The sequence below is a fragment of the Sus scrofa genome, chromosome X (assembly GCF_054392235.1).
Source record: "Sus scrofa isolate SSC_HxYL_T2T_F1_AM1 chromosome X, Sscrofa_HxYL_maternal_Yorkshire_Landrace_v2.0, whole genome shotgun sequence".
Taxonomy (NCBI): Eukaryota; Metazoa; Chordata; class Mammalia; order Artiodactyla; family Suidae; genus Sus; species Sus scrofa.
Window position 1 is genome coordinate 101,380,104 of NC_139401.1, and position 17,228 is coordinate 101,397,331.

Sequence of the window (17,228 nt, forward strand, 5' to 3'; positions counted from 1 at the left end):
AGAGGGCAGTGCAGAGGGAACATTTAGGAGGCAGAATTACTAGAGCTAAGCAACTCATCATCTAGTGGCAGGAGAAGCAAGACCCAGAAGTGTAGGAATCAGACTTGAGGAAAGAATTGTGTGAAAGAAGGTGGGGAGGAGTTACTTTGCTGAAGTTCATGGTTGGCATTGTCAGTTTTGACTGAGGTCAGTGGTTGGGAGGACTGAAAAATGGCCGTCTTCGAGGAGGAGGTCAATGTGTAACGTCAGAGATACATTGCCATGGTTTGAAGAGTGGGGGTTAAGGAAGTCTAGACTGCCTTTTCAAGAAGTTTAAGCTTGAGAAGGAAAGGTTGAGAGACTATAGCAGCTAAATAAAGATGTGAGGTAGCGGGGGTTTTAATTAAGGATTAAAAAAAAAAATCACAGTGTTTTTTTAGGCCAAACAGGGAGTGTCAGGAGAGAGGGAGAGATTGAAGATAGGAGAAGAAATAGGAGATAGTTGATGGAGTGAGACCCCTCCCTGGAGACGTGCGAGGGACAGGGAAGGGATCGATCTTGCAGGAGGAGAGGGCACTTTCCAGAAAGATGTGAAGGGAGAAGATGTTACTGGTGGACATAAATTCACAGGAGTGGGAGAGAAGATGAAGTCAAAGGAGTTCCAAACTGATGCCATCCATTTTTTTTCAGTGATGTAGAAGGTATTTGTTATGCTGAAAGTAAGGGAGGAGAGGATGAGGCAGAAGTTTGAGCGAAGTGGTGGAATTCTAGAACATTCGGTAAGAGGAGTGGGGAAGGACGTTGGCAAAGGGCAAAAGAATATTGTCAAACACGCCTGAGGACCCAAGTGTGGTCCTTGACCTTTATAGTAAACACCAATCTGCATGGATGTGTGATTTTATTTTTCTTGCCAACAATTTTCCACAGCCTCAGCATGGAAGTGGAGGCGCCCATGGCTGGATTCTGTCTGAGTAAGGTTTTGTGAGAGAATTGCAAGAGGAGGTCAAAGGAGAAGAGTTTCCAGGGCAGTGGCCGAAGAATAATTGAAATGATGGACTGTAGAGTCTAGGCCAGGAGGAATGTGAGAAGTTGGCTAAAAATGGAGGGGCCCAGAGATTGGAGGTTTTGTTGAAATCAAACAAGTAAAATAGGAATAAGGACTTGAAAGAGTGAGAAAGCTAGCAAGATGAGAGGCTGGGCTCAGAGAATGAGATAATAGGATTATTTCAGAGAAAGGGTCATTCTGGATAAGGAAAAGGCCAGGAGTAGCTGTGGTTCTCCACTCTGTCGGCGCATCATCTGTGCTGCTCAAAATATCACTTGCCCAGGGCTACCCTCAGAAATCCTGATGTAGTAAGTTCTGAGTGGGCCCAAGCTGTTGGGATTTTTGTGGAACTCTATAGGTTATCCTGATAAGCCGCCCTGATTGAGACCCGCTGGTTTAATGATGGCTATGGGAGTGGATTGAAGTAGAAGGGAGGTAAAGTTCATTAGAGTTGAAGGAGGTCAAAGAGTTAACAGGAGAGGGTGTGAAAGAGGGGTCCATTTGTATGTGACCTTTCACAGAAAGATGGCGGCATTGAGCGTTGGAATGAATACTGGGCGCCAAAGTTCTCAGTGGATGTAAGCGGACTTGGCCAGGAGAACTAAGTGGCAGTGGCCTCAAAGGAGTGGGCTTTGTAGACAGGTGCAAAAGAACTGATCTCAAACAATTTGAAATAAAAACGAGGAAACTCTGCCCTTCTCCTTGCCGCCAGGCCTGAAGATTTGGAATGGGGAAAATGATTAGCATCCATCAGGATTATTTGATGAAGTGATACCTTAGCTGGAGAGTAGTTGGATTATTTTTCTCAACCCCAGATGTTTAACAGAAATACCTGAGATCCTTTAAAAATTAAGCGTGCTGGGGTCTATCCCAGACTAACTGTGAATCTCTGGGTGTAGGGCTCTGAAATTTCTCTCTCTTATTTATTTTTTTAATTTCTTAGATGAGAGCGATGCACAGTGAAGTTTGAGGATCAAAGGAAAGACTGCATTTAGGAATTCCTGCTGTGGTGCAATGGGTTAAGAATCTGACTGCAGTGGCTCTGGTCACTGTGGAGGCGCAGGTTTGATCCCCAGCCTGGTGCACTGGGTTAAAGGATCCAGTGTTGCCACAGCTGTGGCTCAGATTCAATCCCTGGCCTGGGAATTTCCATATGCCATGGGTGTGGCCATAAAAAGAAGAATAAAGAGCGCATTTGATGAAGAGGTTGAAAGTGTGTTTCCGGGGGGGTTGATGGAGCAAGCCCTAGTCACTAAAAGAAATGCAGAATATTAAGGTGGGGCATATAGGAGATGATTTCCCTTTTTTTTTTCTTGTGTGTGTGTGTGTGTGTCTTTTTATGGAGGCATATGGAGGTTCCCAGGCTAGGGGTCGAATCAGAGCTGTAGCCACTGGCCTATACCACGGCCACAGTAACTCAGGATGCAACCTACACCACAGCTCACGGCAATGCCAGATCCTTAACCTACTGATGGAGGCCGGACTTGCTAGTCGGATTCCTTTACACTGAGCCACAACAGGAACTCCTGACTTCTCTTTCTTTAAAATGTAGTGGGATAGAGGAGTTCCCACTGTGGCTCAGCAGAAATAAATCGGACTAGTAACCATGAGGATGAGGGCTCTATCCCTGGCCTCGCTCAGTGGATTAAGGATCCCGAGTTGCTGTGTTAAGTCGCAGATGCGACTTGGATCCCATGTTGCTGTGGCTGTGGTGTAGGCCAGAGGCTGTAGCTCTGATTCGGCCCCTAACCTGGGAACTTCCATTGTGCCTCAGGTATGCCCCCCCCCCCCAAAAAAAAGAAAGAAAGAAGGAAAGGAAAGAAGGAGGAAAAAATGTAATGGGATGGAGAAAGTCAGAATCAGAGACTCTAGAGCAATTAGCTGGCCCCTGGAGTTTCAGCGAGAACCATGCATACACAGAGGATCCCAGAGCCAAACCCTGTGTGTAGTTTGTGCTCCAGTCAGCAATTTGTGATCTTTGTTCTAGGTTCCAGTAGAATATGGTTGATATGCTTAGAGAGTGGTACTCATTTGTGCTTCTGCTCTCTGCAAATATCAACCCAGAGCTGATCAGACTGAGTTTTATGACCCCAAGATTTAGGTTAGGCTAAATCTTAATGTAAACAACCAATGCTCACATAATTTTCTGGGGGAGATAGAGACATTTTAGTATTCCTTAAAAGAAAAGAAAAAGGTTTTCAGCTAAGCTCCATTCACTCACTAAACATTTACTGAGACGAAGGTTCAGATCTGTTGAGTTTTTTTATTGCTACTGAACGATAAGCAATGTAACTATTATGAGTTTAAGTTCTGTTGATACATTTAGGATCTAGGTTCAAATCCTGGCTCTGACACCTGCCAGCTGTGTCATCACGGATGTGTGGTTCAACGTCACCCAGTCTTACTTTCCTCATCTATAAAACAATAATGATGCAATAATAATGTGGCCTGCCTTATAAGAGTGTGTGGTGGAGATTAAACGCAATAACCCTAGAACACTCTGCACATCGTGACTATTCCGTAGCAGACAGAAGCCAGGTGCTAGGGAATGTGAGAATGAATAAGATACAGCCTCTGCTGTCAAGTGTCTCAAATTTTAGCTAGAGAGAGAGGTATATAAAGGAAAAGTGGCAAGAGTTCCCTCATGGCTCAGCGGGTTAAAGATCTGGAGTTGTCACTGCTGTGGCTCTGGTTACCGCTGAGGCACGGTTTCGATCCCTGACCCAGGAACTTCTGCATGCCATGCGTATGGTCAAAAAAAGAAAAAAAAAATGACAATTTGGTGTTAATATGGTCCAAGCACAGCATGTACACCAGGTAGTTCTCTGGGAGCGTGAAGAGAAGGGCATTTAACTTTGCAGAGGGAAGATGAAAAAAGACTTGTCAAAGGAAAGAAAGCCCAAGAATGAGTCTTCAAGCATAAGGACGGGAGTTCGCTGGTGGTCTAGCAGGTTAAGGATCTGAAGTTGTCACTGCTGTGGCTCAGGTCACTGCTGTGGCATGGGTTTGATCCCTGACCCAGGAACCTCTGCATGCCACATGAGGGGCCAAAAAAGAAAATAAGGACCAATTGAAGTTACCCACACAAAACAGAAGTGAGGTGGTGAGAAGTAAGACTTTCCAGGCCTCATCAGCATGTGTAAAAGCTCGGCAGTAAGAGAAAAGCTGGCAGTTGAGGGAACATGAAATGGGCATGGAACAGCAGGGGCCGCAACAAGAAGAGACAGAGGAGAGGTAAGCTGGAGGGAGATGGTGCTGGTCCTTGGCCAGCTTGCTAAGAAGCAGGAACTTTTAACATCCGGATAGTGGGGAGCCTTTTAAGGATCTCAAAGGCAGGAATGTAGTCAGATCTGTATATTTCAAAAGATTACTCTGGCCACAGAGTAATGAATTGCAGGGGGCAGAACTGGAGGTAGTAAGACCAAGTGAAAAACGCTGGTGCCTTGGCCTAAGATAATGGTATGTGGAGATGAAAGAAGAAGATGGATCCAAGATGAGTTTGGGAGATAGGAAGAACTCGATGACCAATTAAGGCAGAATTAAAGGAGTTGAAGAAGCTCCCCAGTTTATGATTGGGGCAGTTAAGGCAGTTGGGCCAGTGCTGAAATACCCAATAGCCAAAGTAAGCGTGTACCCGAGGCCTAGCAAATCAGGGCACCCAAAATGTGAAAACATTTTGATTTGGGATATGTAAAGTTTTTTATTTTATTTTATTTTATTTATTTTATTTTATTTTATTTTATTTTATTTATTTGCTTTTTAGGGCTGCACCTGCAGCATATGGAAGTTCCCAGCCTAGGGGTGGAATCAGAGCTACAGCTGCCAGCCTACACCACAGCCACAGCAATGCAGGATCCGGGTTGCATCTGCAACCTACACCACAGCTCACAGCAACCCAGGATCCTTAACCTACTACTGAGCGAGGCCAGGAATTGAACCCGCATCCTCATGGTTCGTTAACCGCTGAGCCACGAAGGGAACTCCTGTAAAGTTCCCTTGGGGACATCAGAACCTTGGGGTCTTTCTTACATTTTTCTGTGCTTTAGTATTGTTTTTATTTGAGAGGGAGCATCATAATCTTTTCATTGCTTGGAGGCTCCCAAAGGGGAGGAGTCCAGGGCCTTAATTCTTCTTTAATCTGGGTGGTGAGTGGTATCATTTCACCGAGAACATGGTCACTGGAAGCAGAGCCAAGTTTGGGCTTCCTGCCTCGGTTACTACCCGCATGAAGGCAATGGCATCTTTTGGCTCATAAGAGACTGACCATGAGGTGACACCATTAGGGAGACACCACTAAGCTGATTCACGTAGCTTAGGCCAAGAGGAGTGTTTCTGTCTAAGTCAATACACTTCAATTGTGCAGCCATGACTAATGGAGAAGTAGGGAGAGCCTGTTTGCTGGCCGGAGAGATCATGAATGCAGGCTGATGTAACAAGTGGAAATATCGACTGATAGGGGTTCTCAACCAGGAGGTCAGGGCAATTTTGAACCTTTGAAATTATATGCAGAGTTGCGTATACGTGTATATGGTGCATCTTTAGAGACAGAAGCACCTCAGCTTTCTTCAGGTTTTTCAGAGTGGTCTTTGATCCCAGGTCACCAAGCACCAGGAGCCGATTTACCATGGAGTGAGTAAAGCTTTCCTCTTCAGAGTTGCTCATTTGCCTGGGACTCTTTCGAGGCTCTAGGAGGAGCCCTGGGCATTTTGTATTGTTTTTCCTCTCAAATTACATAAAGTGTTTGGTCCTACAAAATCTGTATCTCCCGCTGCCAGCCACAGATTAAGGAATTACCCAGCATGAGTTAGTATCCGGGAATGGATGCCATGCAAGAGGAAGGAATGCCAAAGACGGAGCTGGGAAAGGCAGAGGAAGAGACGCCCATCAAATAAAGAATGGCCCCTGATGGAGGAGAACGAGACCCCACTGTCAAGGACGTAGAAAGGGTCCAGCGTGGATGAGAGATCAGGAAAGAGGAAAATAAGAAAACGATTACTGGAGTAGCTGGGGTGCCTTCAGTGGCGTGGCAAGAACTGAAAGCTGATTGTTCCGTTTGCCTTTCTGGACAAGTAACAATGGTAGTTTAACCAGTATAAATGCAGCTACAGTCCACAAACATACAGGGGAAGTAGAAGTACCTACAGAAAACTCTAACCTTCACTGTTCGGTTAAAAGAATAATCTGTAAAGTAGCTCACCATAAATATGGAATCTCTGCCGAATTTAAGTCAGACGGTACATACGTACTTTTCAAAATGAGTCCTAAATATGTTCCGTGGCCAGGCAAAGACTTTGAATGACTCCCCCCGCCCCCCCAGCAACCATTAACCTTTCTTTCTCCGTCTTATATCTTAATCCTCTTACTACCTGAATTCCTTTTTTTTTTTTTTTTGGTATGTTAGGGCCACAACCATGGTATATGGAGGTTCCCAGGCTAGGGGTCAAATCAGAGCTGTAGCCACAGGCCTACACCACAGCCACATCAGTGCCAGATCCGAGCCGCGTCTGTGACCTACACCACAGCTCATGGCAACACCGGATCCTTCACCCACTGAGCAAGGCCAGGGATCAAACCTGCGTTCTTATGGATCCTAGTTGGGTTCGTTAACTGCTGAGCCATGAAGGGAACTCCACTACTTGAATTTCTGTATTTCTGTCCCATATGTATGTCTTCTGGCTGGAGATGTGGAGCAGTGACAGAGAGGAGAAAGAGAAAGGAAGCCATAAGAATAACATTTAAACCTGAAATGTTTTGAATTTAAAATTTATCCCACGTAACCCACACAACCAGTAATTCATTATGGTTAATTGAATGCTGTCTGAAATTTGGGCCAATGACACATCTATTCGAATGAGAATGTTTTGAATTTGCCACCCTGGCAATTCTAAACTTGAAGTTGATTGGTTTTAATTTGGCAAAACTGGTTCATGCTGACTTACCCACGAGTAGGAGGGTATTATTTTTTTTTTTTGACTGTGAAATCCTCCCTTATCAGAGGTGCATGCTCAAATTTGTTGATATGTCTATTATGGAAGTTGCTAAATGCCATTTTACCGTATCGAATTATTTATTTATTTTTTATATAATGATTTTTATTTTTTTCCATTATAGCTGGTTTACAGTCTTCTCTCAATTTTCTACTGTATAGCAAGGTGACCCAGTTACACATACATGTATACATTCTTTTTTCTCACATTATCATGCTCCATCATGACTAGATATAGTTCCCAGTGCTAGACAGCAGGATCTCATTGCTAATCCACTTCGAAGGCAATAGTCTGCATCTATTAACCCCAAGCTCCCAGTCCATCCCACTCCATCCCCTTCCACCTTGGCAGCCACAAGTCTCTTCTCCAAGTCCATGACTTTCTTTTCTGTGGAAAGGTTCATTTGTGCCACATATTAGATTCCAGATATAAGTGATATCATATGGTATTTGTCGTTCTCTTTCTGACTTCCTTCATACTTCCTCCTGAGACCTCTTTTGAGATAGACTGATTTCATTATGGTTCCCAACTTAATTTCTTCAGTGATTGTATCTTTAAAGGCTTTGGGCTTCTTAACTGTTGATGTGTTCATTCATAATTGTGTCGCTGTGAAAAATCTGTCACTCGAGGACAGTGATTTTGAATGGCTAATATGACAAAATATAATACAGAAATGGAAAAATAGCTATAACCTAAACCAAGAATTGGTATGAAGTCTTTACGGACTAAATAAAATTAATTCGTGAAAATGAATTAATTTTGCTAGCAAAATGCTGGGTAAGATATGATTAAAAACATTTTTAATGGTAAAGATTTGCAACATTATTGATTTGCAGTAGCATTCTCATTGAAAGAAGTCCAAGAGTCTAATATGAGATATGCTTCATAAGGTAAACATGTAAATTAAAGAAGTTCTAGCTACTTGGTATTTAGCTATGGTTGAACGTGGAAACGGTTAATAACACTTTCATAGGTATCTTATGTGCTTTTCTGTTCTATTCTTTCTTTCTAATAGTAAGGCTTAGCATGACTTGAGTCTAATGAATTTCTTCTTTAGTAAGTGTTACTTGATCCAACAAAGCCAGTTAAACACAATATACCTAGATACCTGTTGGTTACATCATTTGACTGGTAAAGGATATAAATCAGTTTGAGTGCAAGATTTGTTTGAAGTAGATTTGGAAATTTGGAAATTATTTGGACCTAACACTTTGTCAAACTCTCAGCCACTTATTTAAATAAAATTATAAATTCTGGAATTAAATATTGTTATAATTGTATTGGAATCAATTGTCTTTCAACTTCGTAACTATTTTGGTGAACCTAATTGTACAACTTGTGGATGCCAAAACTGTATCCCAAATAAATACATGTTAACATTTTGCCTTTAGCCAATAAGAAGAAAGAGAAAGAACGCCCAGAGATCTCTCTTCCTTCAGACTTTGAACATACGATTCATGTGGGGTTTGATGCAGTCACCGGGGAATTCACTGTAAGTAAGCTCCTTTTTTGGTTTTGTAAGGCGTGAACAAATTCCTTTGTGAAAACAGGTTTCGAGGAAGAACTGCCACATCCCAAAATGTCAGACTTGATGTCTTTGGTGATTTCAAGGAAGACAGACTGCCTAGAGAATCACACATGGAACTAGAGAGTAGCCAGAGTATTGGCAAAATATTTTATTCATCTTAAGAAAAATGCCTGATCGCAGTTAGTCTTCAACTTGATTGAAAACACTAATTTACCATGGCACAGGAGAGGTGGTCCAGATAATTCCAGCTTGAGCCTATATTTTATCACTTGAAGTGAAGCAGAGAACCATTGACTCAGCCTGGCCAGTAAAAACAGTCTATCTGAATAATTCAGGGTTTACGTTGCAACCTGGATGACCCAGATAAGCGAACCATACTAACCAAAAATCACTGTAAAATCAACCTTTTCTTCCCTTTGATTTCAAGAACATAGCTTGTTTTTAGGCTTATTTACAGGTATATTATGTAGACATTCAAAATAAAAAAAAAACTATTTCAGAAAGAAATATTGATGGATGTATTATATGCTTTATTGGTTACATATATAAATGTAAGCACATAGTGGTTATATGTGTGTGTTACATATGTAAATGTAAGCACATAGTGGTTATATGTATATCAACACACACATATAACCACTATGTGCTTACATTTACATATGTAACCAATAAACACCAGTAAGAATTTTCCAGAAAGTCTAGAGCTATAGATTTAGTTTTTCTTTGGACATATGTAGTGCTCAAATAGCAAATGATCTCAGATCTATGATATTTCACACTTTTTTTTTAAAGATCTGATATCTTTCCTTTAGATGGATGAAAGAAAAGATGTAGCTAGAAACATGTCCTCAGGAAGATCAACTACTCTTTCATACTAATAATGAACTCAATCAAAATGTGCATTTTGAGATAATGGGTAATTTTGAATACATTCCAGAAAAAATTCTTTGATAGAACCATCACCATTGTGATGGAGCGGTGACAGAGAGGAGAGAGAGAATTCTTAAACCACAGATACATTTAAATATTAAATAATTTTACTATTTCATACCATGATAATGAATAGACTGTCATAAGATGAAATGAAAAGAAGAAGGAACCAATTAATTTGATCCAGAGAACCAAACCATGTTTCTGAATTGACAAATTGTCTTTTTTTTTTTTCAATTCCGGAAGTAAGCAGTATGAGAATGAAATGGAAACTGAGTAAACATCTTAGCCTTGTAGAGCGATGTGAGCCGATTATTTTTATGTTCTCAGTAGCAAGCAGAAGAGAACGTTAAGAAGTCCTGACACTGATAAAATTGAGATACGGGTTTGACCAATTTCATCATTGGAGTCAGAGACATTATTCAAATGGCCTTGAGTTTGATCCCAGCCTCTGTTCTTTACTGAATTTGAGAATATTCTCTTAGCTACACTTAGAAAATATAACCTCACCATCACCACTACCACCATCATCAATCACCACCAAACCCCCCAAAAATCATATTTTTATAATCTGAACAAGTTTAGATTTTTAAAAAATCATAAACAAAGAGATTATGGGTATTTTTCTGACATTCGAAACAGTAAATGCACTTAATCATTGTTAAGTTTTATCTAAAAACTCTTAAGTTAAAGAACTATCTTCCTAGTTTTGACCTTTTTGTTTTCTATGTACTTTTCTTCTGTTTAGTCTTCTCTTATGATTTATTGTAGTCATTCCATATTTTTCTTTTCTTTTATTCATCTTTTTTTAAATTTTCTGATGTGAAACTTTTCCCCTCCACTATTCTCATGTCACATTCTGGTTCCTTTCCAAGCTTTAATTTTTTTTTTCCACCTTTTCCTACTTGCTTGACCTCTTATGGTACAATTTCTCTTTAGCTTTCCCTTTGTTCTGTATGGGTTCTGAATGGAAATGAAGGAAAGTGAATCAGCTTGCTGACTCTAGACCAGCCATTTTCACTTTGCTGCCAGTTAGAACCCAAAGAACCAACCAGAGAGGGGTGGGGTGGGATATGTGATGGGCCATCTTTCTAATCATGAAAAATGATTTGATGCAACCAAACCAAACAAGAACCTTTCCCCTCGTCCCCAAAACCTAATATGAAATAAAGTGTTTGGAAGCAGTTGTTAGAAATGCACTGAATATATAGATGAGACACAGGCTAAATTTGGAAATCTGATGTACTTTACTGTCATCTGATAATCTTTTATAACTATTTGTCCCCACGTTTTTAAAGATACCAATGTCTGCCTTTTTTAAAAACTATCTTAACCTCTGCTTTATACTTACTAATTTTAAAAACACCAAATGATAAGAAGGTTTCAAAAGTCATTTTATGGATAGAATTTAGAATTGGGTCTTAATTGCCCAGCACCACTAATTGATTGTGTGTGTGTGTGTGTGTGTGTGTGTGTGTGTGTGTGTGTGTGTGTGTGTGTGTCTGCGCCCACGCACTCAGGGGTGGTGTGGGGAAAGCCATGTTACTAAATTTGATTATTGCAATTGTTGAGGTTGAAGTTTGAGCAGTCTGTTGAACCGCCTAGTCTAGTTGTTTTACAAGGGCCTGTTATTTTGAGTATTTGCACACTGATTTGGTGTATTGCTGTGTGATTACCCTTTGGCTCCCTGGCCCATAAAACCTTGTGCTCTTGGTCATGCACTTGGACCCCGAGGTTCAAATTAGGTTGGGAGGTGAGATTTTTGGTATTGAACTATTACACATCCTTACCCTTTATATTGCCATTTCTGTCCCAAATACTTCAGAACTCCCCCTTCCAGACCTCTAGACCCGTGACGGTCGCTTCAAGTCAATCAGAGGGAAAAATGGTAGGAGTGATATAAATGATCATTTCTTATGATAAGATAAATGCTTGGCCTGTCGTATCATGCTGCCATTCTCCCGGGCTACCCTGGACAATCCCCAGCTTGATGTACATCTAGTTGTTACCACATACATGGTCAGGCATTGATGTGTGCGCCTGCTTCCGATGCTCACACTTCCAGGTCTCCACTAGCTATCTAACTTTTGGGATGTGTACCTCAATTTGGAATAACGAGATACCTTTCTGATTATGTGCCCTGATGGCATACATTCAAATTTAAGTGTCAGGGTTCATCGATTAGCTGGTTTATCTCAACCTTAAAAGGGAAAAAAAAAAAAAAAGGATATTATGTCAGCAGTGTAGTCATGTGGTAAGTATAGTTGTCTGGAGGATCTTTTGCAATCGACAGCATTTTTTTCCTGCTGTCCAGTAATCACAAGACTATTATCACAAAAGTTTAGAAGTGTCATGAGAATGTCTAATAACTGCAAATATTCTAATGATTATGGTAATGACCGCGCCAGTGATGTCCGCTCTAGTGGTTATGTGCAATGCATACCTGGTTTTGTAACACTTAATACCTCCTTTGGCCATTACCGTATTAACCAAATGCTATTAATTGCACTTAGAATCAGAACTGGGATCATGCATGGGCTCCTGAGTTCAAATTTTTGGCTTAAGGCTTTAGCATCAAATTGCGTGATGAATGCATGTAAAAGTGTCCTTTCACTGTGCTTGGAGTAACCCCAAATGCCAGGAATCCAAGACCTGTACCCCAAATCAAACCAGTCGGGTCAAAGCATGTTTCTATAGTGTTGAAAATAATATCCTCATTTAGACAAAGGTCTTACCTTATATCTGATCTTATTTTGTGGGAAATGGGACTTTGCAACTGCGGCATTAAAATGGAGATTATTCATAATATGATTTGAGGTGAAATGGTTTCCCTTTCCCTGGTCTAAATGCCTAAGACATTCAAACAGAGAGTCTGGCTTGGTGGGAAATCCTTAATCTAGTTTCCTCCAAGCCAGCCATGACTTTAGCTCCAAAATACAGAAGAATCAACCTAATGAGGACAAGGTTAAATTCAGCATCACTATATAACTATTCCTTGAATTTTAGCCAGACAGACACTTCCAATGTAATCCTGAAAATGGTTAACCAGAATTGGGAACTGAAATTTGTAAGTTCATCACATGGCCACCGGGCTACCTGTGATCACCCAGTTGTAACAACAACTTACAAATTATTGCCGAAGCTTTTCATGATGCCATCCTTCTTCCCTCCAAATTCATGTTTCTGCCTTTTAGTAATTTCTCCGGTCATTTAATGGGAATTCTTATGACTGCCTACTTAAGGAGGAAGCATCTGGCCAAAAGTGGGACTGTGCATCCAAACTTTGGAACATTGTCGTTTTTCTCTGTTTTCTTAAATCTGTTGTCCTGTAGCCTGTCCTGCCCCTGATTTAGTTAATACCTCCCCTATATTCATAACTGCCCCCACTTTAGAAGGGACTACCCCCCTCCCCATTCAGACCCATTGGTTTCATCTCCTCCCACCTTCTAAGTTGTCCCACATTCTGTTTTAACTTTCTTTTCTTTCTTTATTTACGTCCATTACAGCCAGATCTCTATGGCTCACAGATGTGCCCAGGGAAGCTCCCAGAGGTGCGTCACAGGCCCAAAAGAAGCTTGCATCAAAGTGCTTCTTTGAGATGTCATAGCACTGCAGCAGCAGGTTCATGTGTGTGCAGTAGAGTTGTTGCTTGGCTTATCTCACTTTTTTGTTGTCATTCCCAAACTCTGGAGGCCCACGTCACACATTGTTTTGCCGAGACTTCATAGGACAAAGCCATGTAAATTGGGTCGAGATGCACTGCAGGAATAGTGTGTCTGTTTCTCGCTCCAAGTTGCTCTTGGAGGTTGGATAATTATGCAATGGGGACATCTGTAGGCCGAACACGTAGGAAAAGAATGCTGAATGCTCAATGCAAAGCTAACCTCTCGGTGTAATTTTTGCAATTCTCCTTGGTTGGATTGCCAAACACTCCCTCCTCTCTGCTCTAAACGCTTCAGATTATTGCAAATTTTCAGAAGGTTTTGGCACGGTTGTCACAGTCCCCAGGTTCTGTGTGGCCAATGAATGAAGTGGGGAGGAGAGGATGGAGGGAGGAGAGGAGGAGAGGCTGCGAGGAAAATACCCAAAGCAGCGTTAATGTTACAATGTAGCATCCCACGGGGTGTTGCTTCTCCGCAATTCTATTTTGTCTCCTCTCGATCCCTCTTTAAAGTTCTAGACCCCCCAAAATTGCATTTTGATAATCACAAAGTATGAACTGACCAAGGGCGAGGCTTTCCTTTTATTCTAAAAGATATGCTGATTACAACATGCCCAGAAACAGCTTATAAAATCCAGTCATAGAAAATCTATTGATCTGCACTATACAATGCTATGCACAAATTGAGAGAAGTCTTGCTATGTCTGCCCTGAGTCGCCAGAAAAAATAAGCTAAGCTGTAAACATCATTTCATGGATGAGCAGAGTAAATATGGAGGTGATTTTCATGCGCTTTTTTTTTTTTTCTATCACAGTCATACTCCCACCCACCCTTTTTAAGTTGGATCCTAGTTTTACCTATGTGTTTTAATTAGAGAAGAGAATGATTGCATTATTCAGTTACTAACTTTAAATCGAGAGTAACTTCAGTTTCCCGAGTGTAATCCTACAGGTAGCATGGGCTTCTTGGTGAAGAACTTTACTGGAACATGAGAATGCAGCCGCCGAATGTTCTGAGCTGCCATTCTTTCCCTTTGGTTGTCCACAGGGAATTCCTGAGCAATGGGCACGATTACTCCAAACCTCCAACATAACAAAGCTGGAACAGAAGAAGAACCCACAGGCCGTTCTCGATGTTCTCAAATTCTATGATTCCAAAGAAACAGTCAACAACCAGAAATACATGAGCTTTACATCAGGAGGTAAGAGTAAATCTCAGATATCAAGAAGTGAGGAAGTCGGTTCAATCTCAGAACCGCCGGATTAGAACAGAATGCCTGTGGGGCATTTGGAGTCTGTTCTGGTTCCTTTTCTGAATGATTTCCGCATGAGTCAACCAAAAAAAGATGAGCTGCAAGTCGAAGGGGATGTTAGAGTTACAGTGCTTGGGCGATTTCAGAACTCGATTAAAGAACCGGTTCGGTGAAGCAGCAGTTGTCCGTTTGAATCAGCAATCCTGTTGTTTTGTCTCTTCACCAGCCTGAGGACACTCAGGCAAACCCTGGGCTCTTGAGGTTTCTTTTATCCCTTAGATTCATTGAATTGCACCATGATGCCACAGCACAGATTTTGTGGCTGCCAGGTTATTTTGATCCAGCCTCAAAAATCAGACTTAAAAAAGAAATCCTGTTTTGGTGTTGATGAGAGATTGAAATGGCCATGTTTCTACCAGATCTCAACTCCATTTGCTAGCCTGTAGACCTGCCTTTGTTTGAAGCTCTGACGTTCAAATTGGCACCATCAGCAACTGAAAAACATGCCGCGCAATAATTTTGTCGTTTGAAAAAAAAATGATCTGGGTTGCCCCTTTAAAACGATTTATCATCTTACCTCTGAAGAAAGAAGAGAATATTAGAATGCGTGTCCCAGCTATAAAGAGCCCCTCCCTCTTGCATTAGTATCAGTATAGGACTGACTTTTAGAATTTGTTCTTTACAAATTACCATGTTGTGTTTGTTTCAGGTGTACAGCAAAGTGGTCCAGTTACACACACACACACACACACACACACGTGAGCACGCGCACACGTGTACACACACGTATTCTTTTTCAGATTCTTTTCCCATGTAGGTTATTACAAACCATTGAGTAGATTTCCCTGTGCTGTACAGTAGGTCCTTGTTGTTTATCTATTTTATATATAATCATGTGTGTATGTTACTCTCAAGGTCCTAATTTATCCCTCCCTCCTCTCCCGACCTTTCTCCTATGGTAACCATAAGTTTGTCTTCTATGTTATTGAGTCTGTTTCTATTTCGTAAAGAAGTTCATTTATATCATTTATTTAGATTCCGCACATAAGTGATGTTATATGCGAAATCTAAAAACAAGATAATTTGTTCTTTATCGCCACTGCTTTTTAACCCTTTTATTTATTTATTTATTTATTTATTTATTTATTTATTTTCGTCTTTTGAGAGCTGCGCCCACGGCATATGGAGGTTCCCAGGGCTAGGGGGTCAAATCGGAGCTGTAGCCGCCGGCCTATACCACAGCTACAGCAACGCCAGATCCGAGCCTGTCTGCCACCTACACCACAGCTCACGGCAACGCTGGATCCTTAACCCACTGAGCGAGGCCAGGGATCGAACCTGTGTCCTCCTCATGGATGCTAGTCAGATCCGTTTCCACTGAGCATGACGGGACCTCTTAGCCCTTTTATTTTTATGTGTTGATTTCTCTCAGTTTACAAAGATGAAATCCTGAAAACTGTGTTAGCACTCAACAGTATCTGAGTTATGGCTCTATTCTGAAACCCACCATATGTTTTCTTAATGCTCTAGTGTTGAGACTAATAGCATAGAAAGGGGAGGGGAGAAAGGGAAGGAGAAAGGAAGGAAGGGTGGAAAGAAAGAAGGGAAAGGAGGAAGGGAGGGGCGGAGGAAGTCAAGGAGAAATTCTGGATATAGATGTGTAGAATCACACCAATCAGGAGTAGATAATAGCAACATTCCTCAGTATAAATGAGATTCACTGTAGGCCTTCATTAAGATCTATAAAATTGGGTGGCAAGAATATGGTGGTGATGTAAGGATGTGAGCTGTTTTAAGAAAAACTGTATCAGAGTTCCCATCGTGGCACAGCAGAAACGAATCTGACTAGGAACGATGAGGTTGCGGGTTCGATCCCTGGCCTCGCTCAGTGGGATGAGGATCTGGCATTGCTGTGATCTACGGTGTAGGTGGCAGATGTGGCTTGGATCTAATGTGGCTGTGGCATAGTTCGGCAGCTGTAGCTCCGATTGGACCCCTAGCCTGGGAACCTCCATACGCCTTGGATGTGGCCCTAAAAAGCAAAAACAAACAAAAAACTATATCATTTGCCAAGGTGTCTTTTTAATACTGAATTGCAAAATTTCCTTCTGGTCAAACACTTAAACATTGTTTCTACATGAGGCGGTCTTTATGAAACAAAAGTAATATCTTTATCTTCTTTTCAGATAAAAGCGCACATGGATACATAGCAGCCCATCCTTCGGTAAGTGCAAAATTGAAAACAGTTTTATCTGGTTGGTGTTGCTAGTGGTCCAACAACATACAATTGTGAAATTCCAGGGTTTAGATACATGCAGAATTTTCTAAAAATATTTTTAAAGGTATAATTTAGATACATAAAATTCACCCATTTTTAAGTTTGATGAGTTTCAGTAAATTTATACACCTGTGTTACCATCAGCACCATCCAGTTTTAGAATCTTTTCACCACCCGGTAAGATTTCCTATGTCTGCCTACAGTTAACCCTCATCCACCCTACCCTAGCCCCAGGCCATCACTAATCTGGTTTTATAGATTTGTCTTTCTGGACATTTCACATGAATGAAAAAATACAGTATATGACCTTTGGAGATTGACTTTTCTCACTCAGCTCTTGAGAGTCATCCAAGCTGTGGTACAGTTAGTTCCTTCTTATTGCTAAGTAGCATTCCATGGTATGGCTATATCACCGTTTAACAATGTACTCATCGAAGGATTTCTAGATTATTTATAGTTTTTTGGCTTTTACAAATAAAGCCACTATGAAGATTCATGTATAAGCCTTTTCGTACACAAATGTTTCTCTTTCTTTTACATATAGAGTCTTAAAAATAATAATTACAAT

General features: G+C 41.2%; 1 protein-coding gene across 31 annotated transcripts in view; it reads left to right on the top strand.

Moving 5' to 3' along the window:
* Positions 1–17,228, top strand: part of PAK3 (p21 (RAC1) activated kinase 3) — a 299,369-nt gene that overhangs the window by 217,261 nt on the left and 64,880 nt on the right. For 20 of the 31 annotated variants that reach the window (XR_014835535.1, XR_014835534.1, XM_085008202.1 and 17 more), the window contains 3 exons: positions 8,403–8,503; positions 14,178–14,331; positions 16,569–16,606. Coding sequence is in view for 29 of the 31 variants with exons in the window: in XM_085008202.1 (XP_084864328.1) it covers positions 8,403–8,503; positions 14,178–14,331; positions 16,569–16,606 (293 nt within the window). In the remaining 2 variants the exon portion in view is untranslated. Of the gene's footprint in view, positions 1–8,402; positions 8,504–12,975; positions 13,021–14,177; positions 14,332–16,568; positions 16,607–17,228 lie in introns of all 31 variants that reach the window. The other 11 variants (XM_021080682.2, XM_085008191.1, XM_021080675.2 and 8 more) reach the window with 1 other exon arrangement.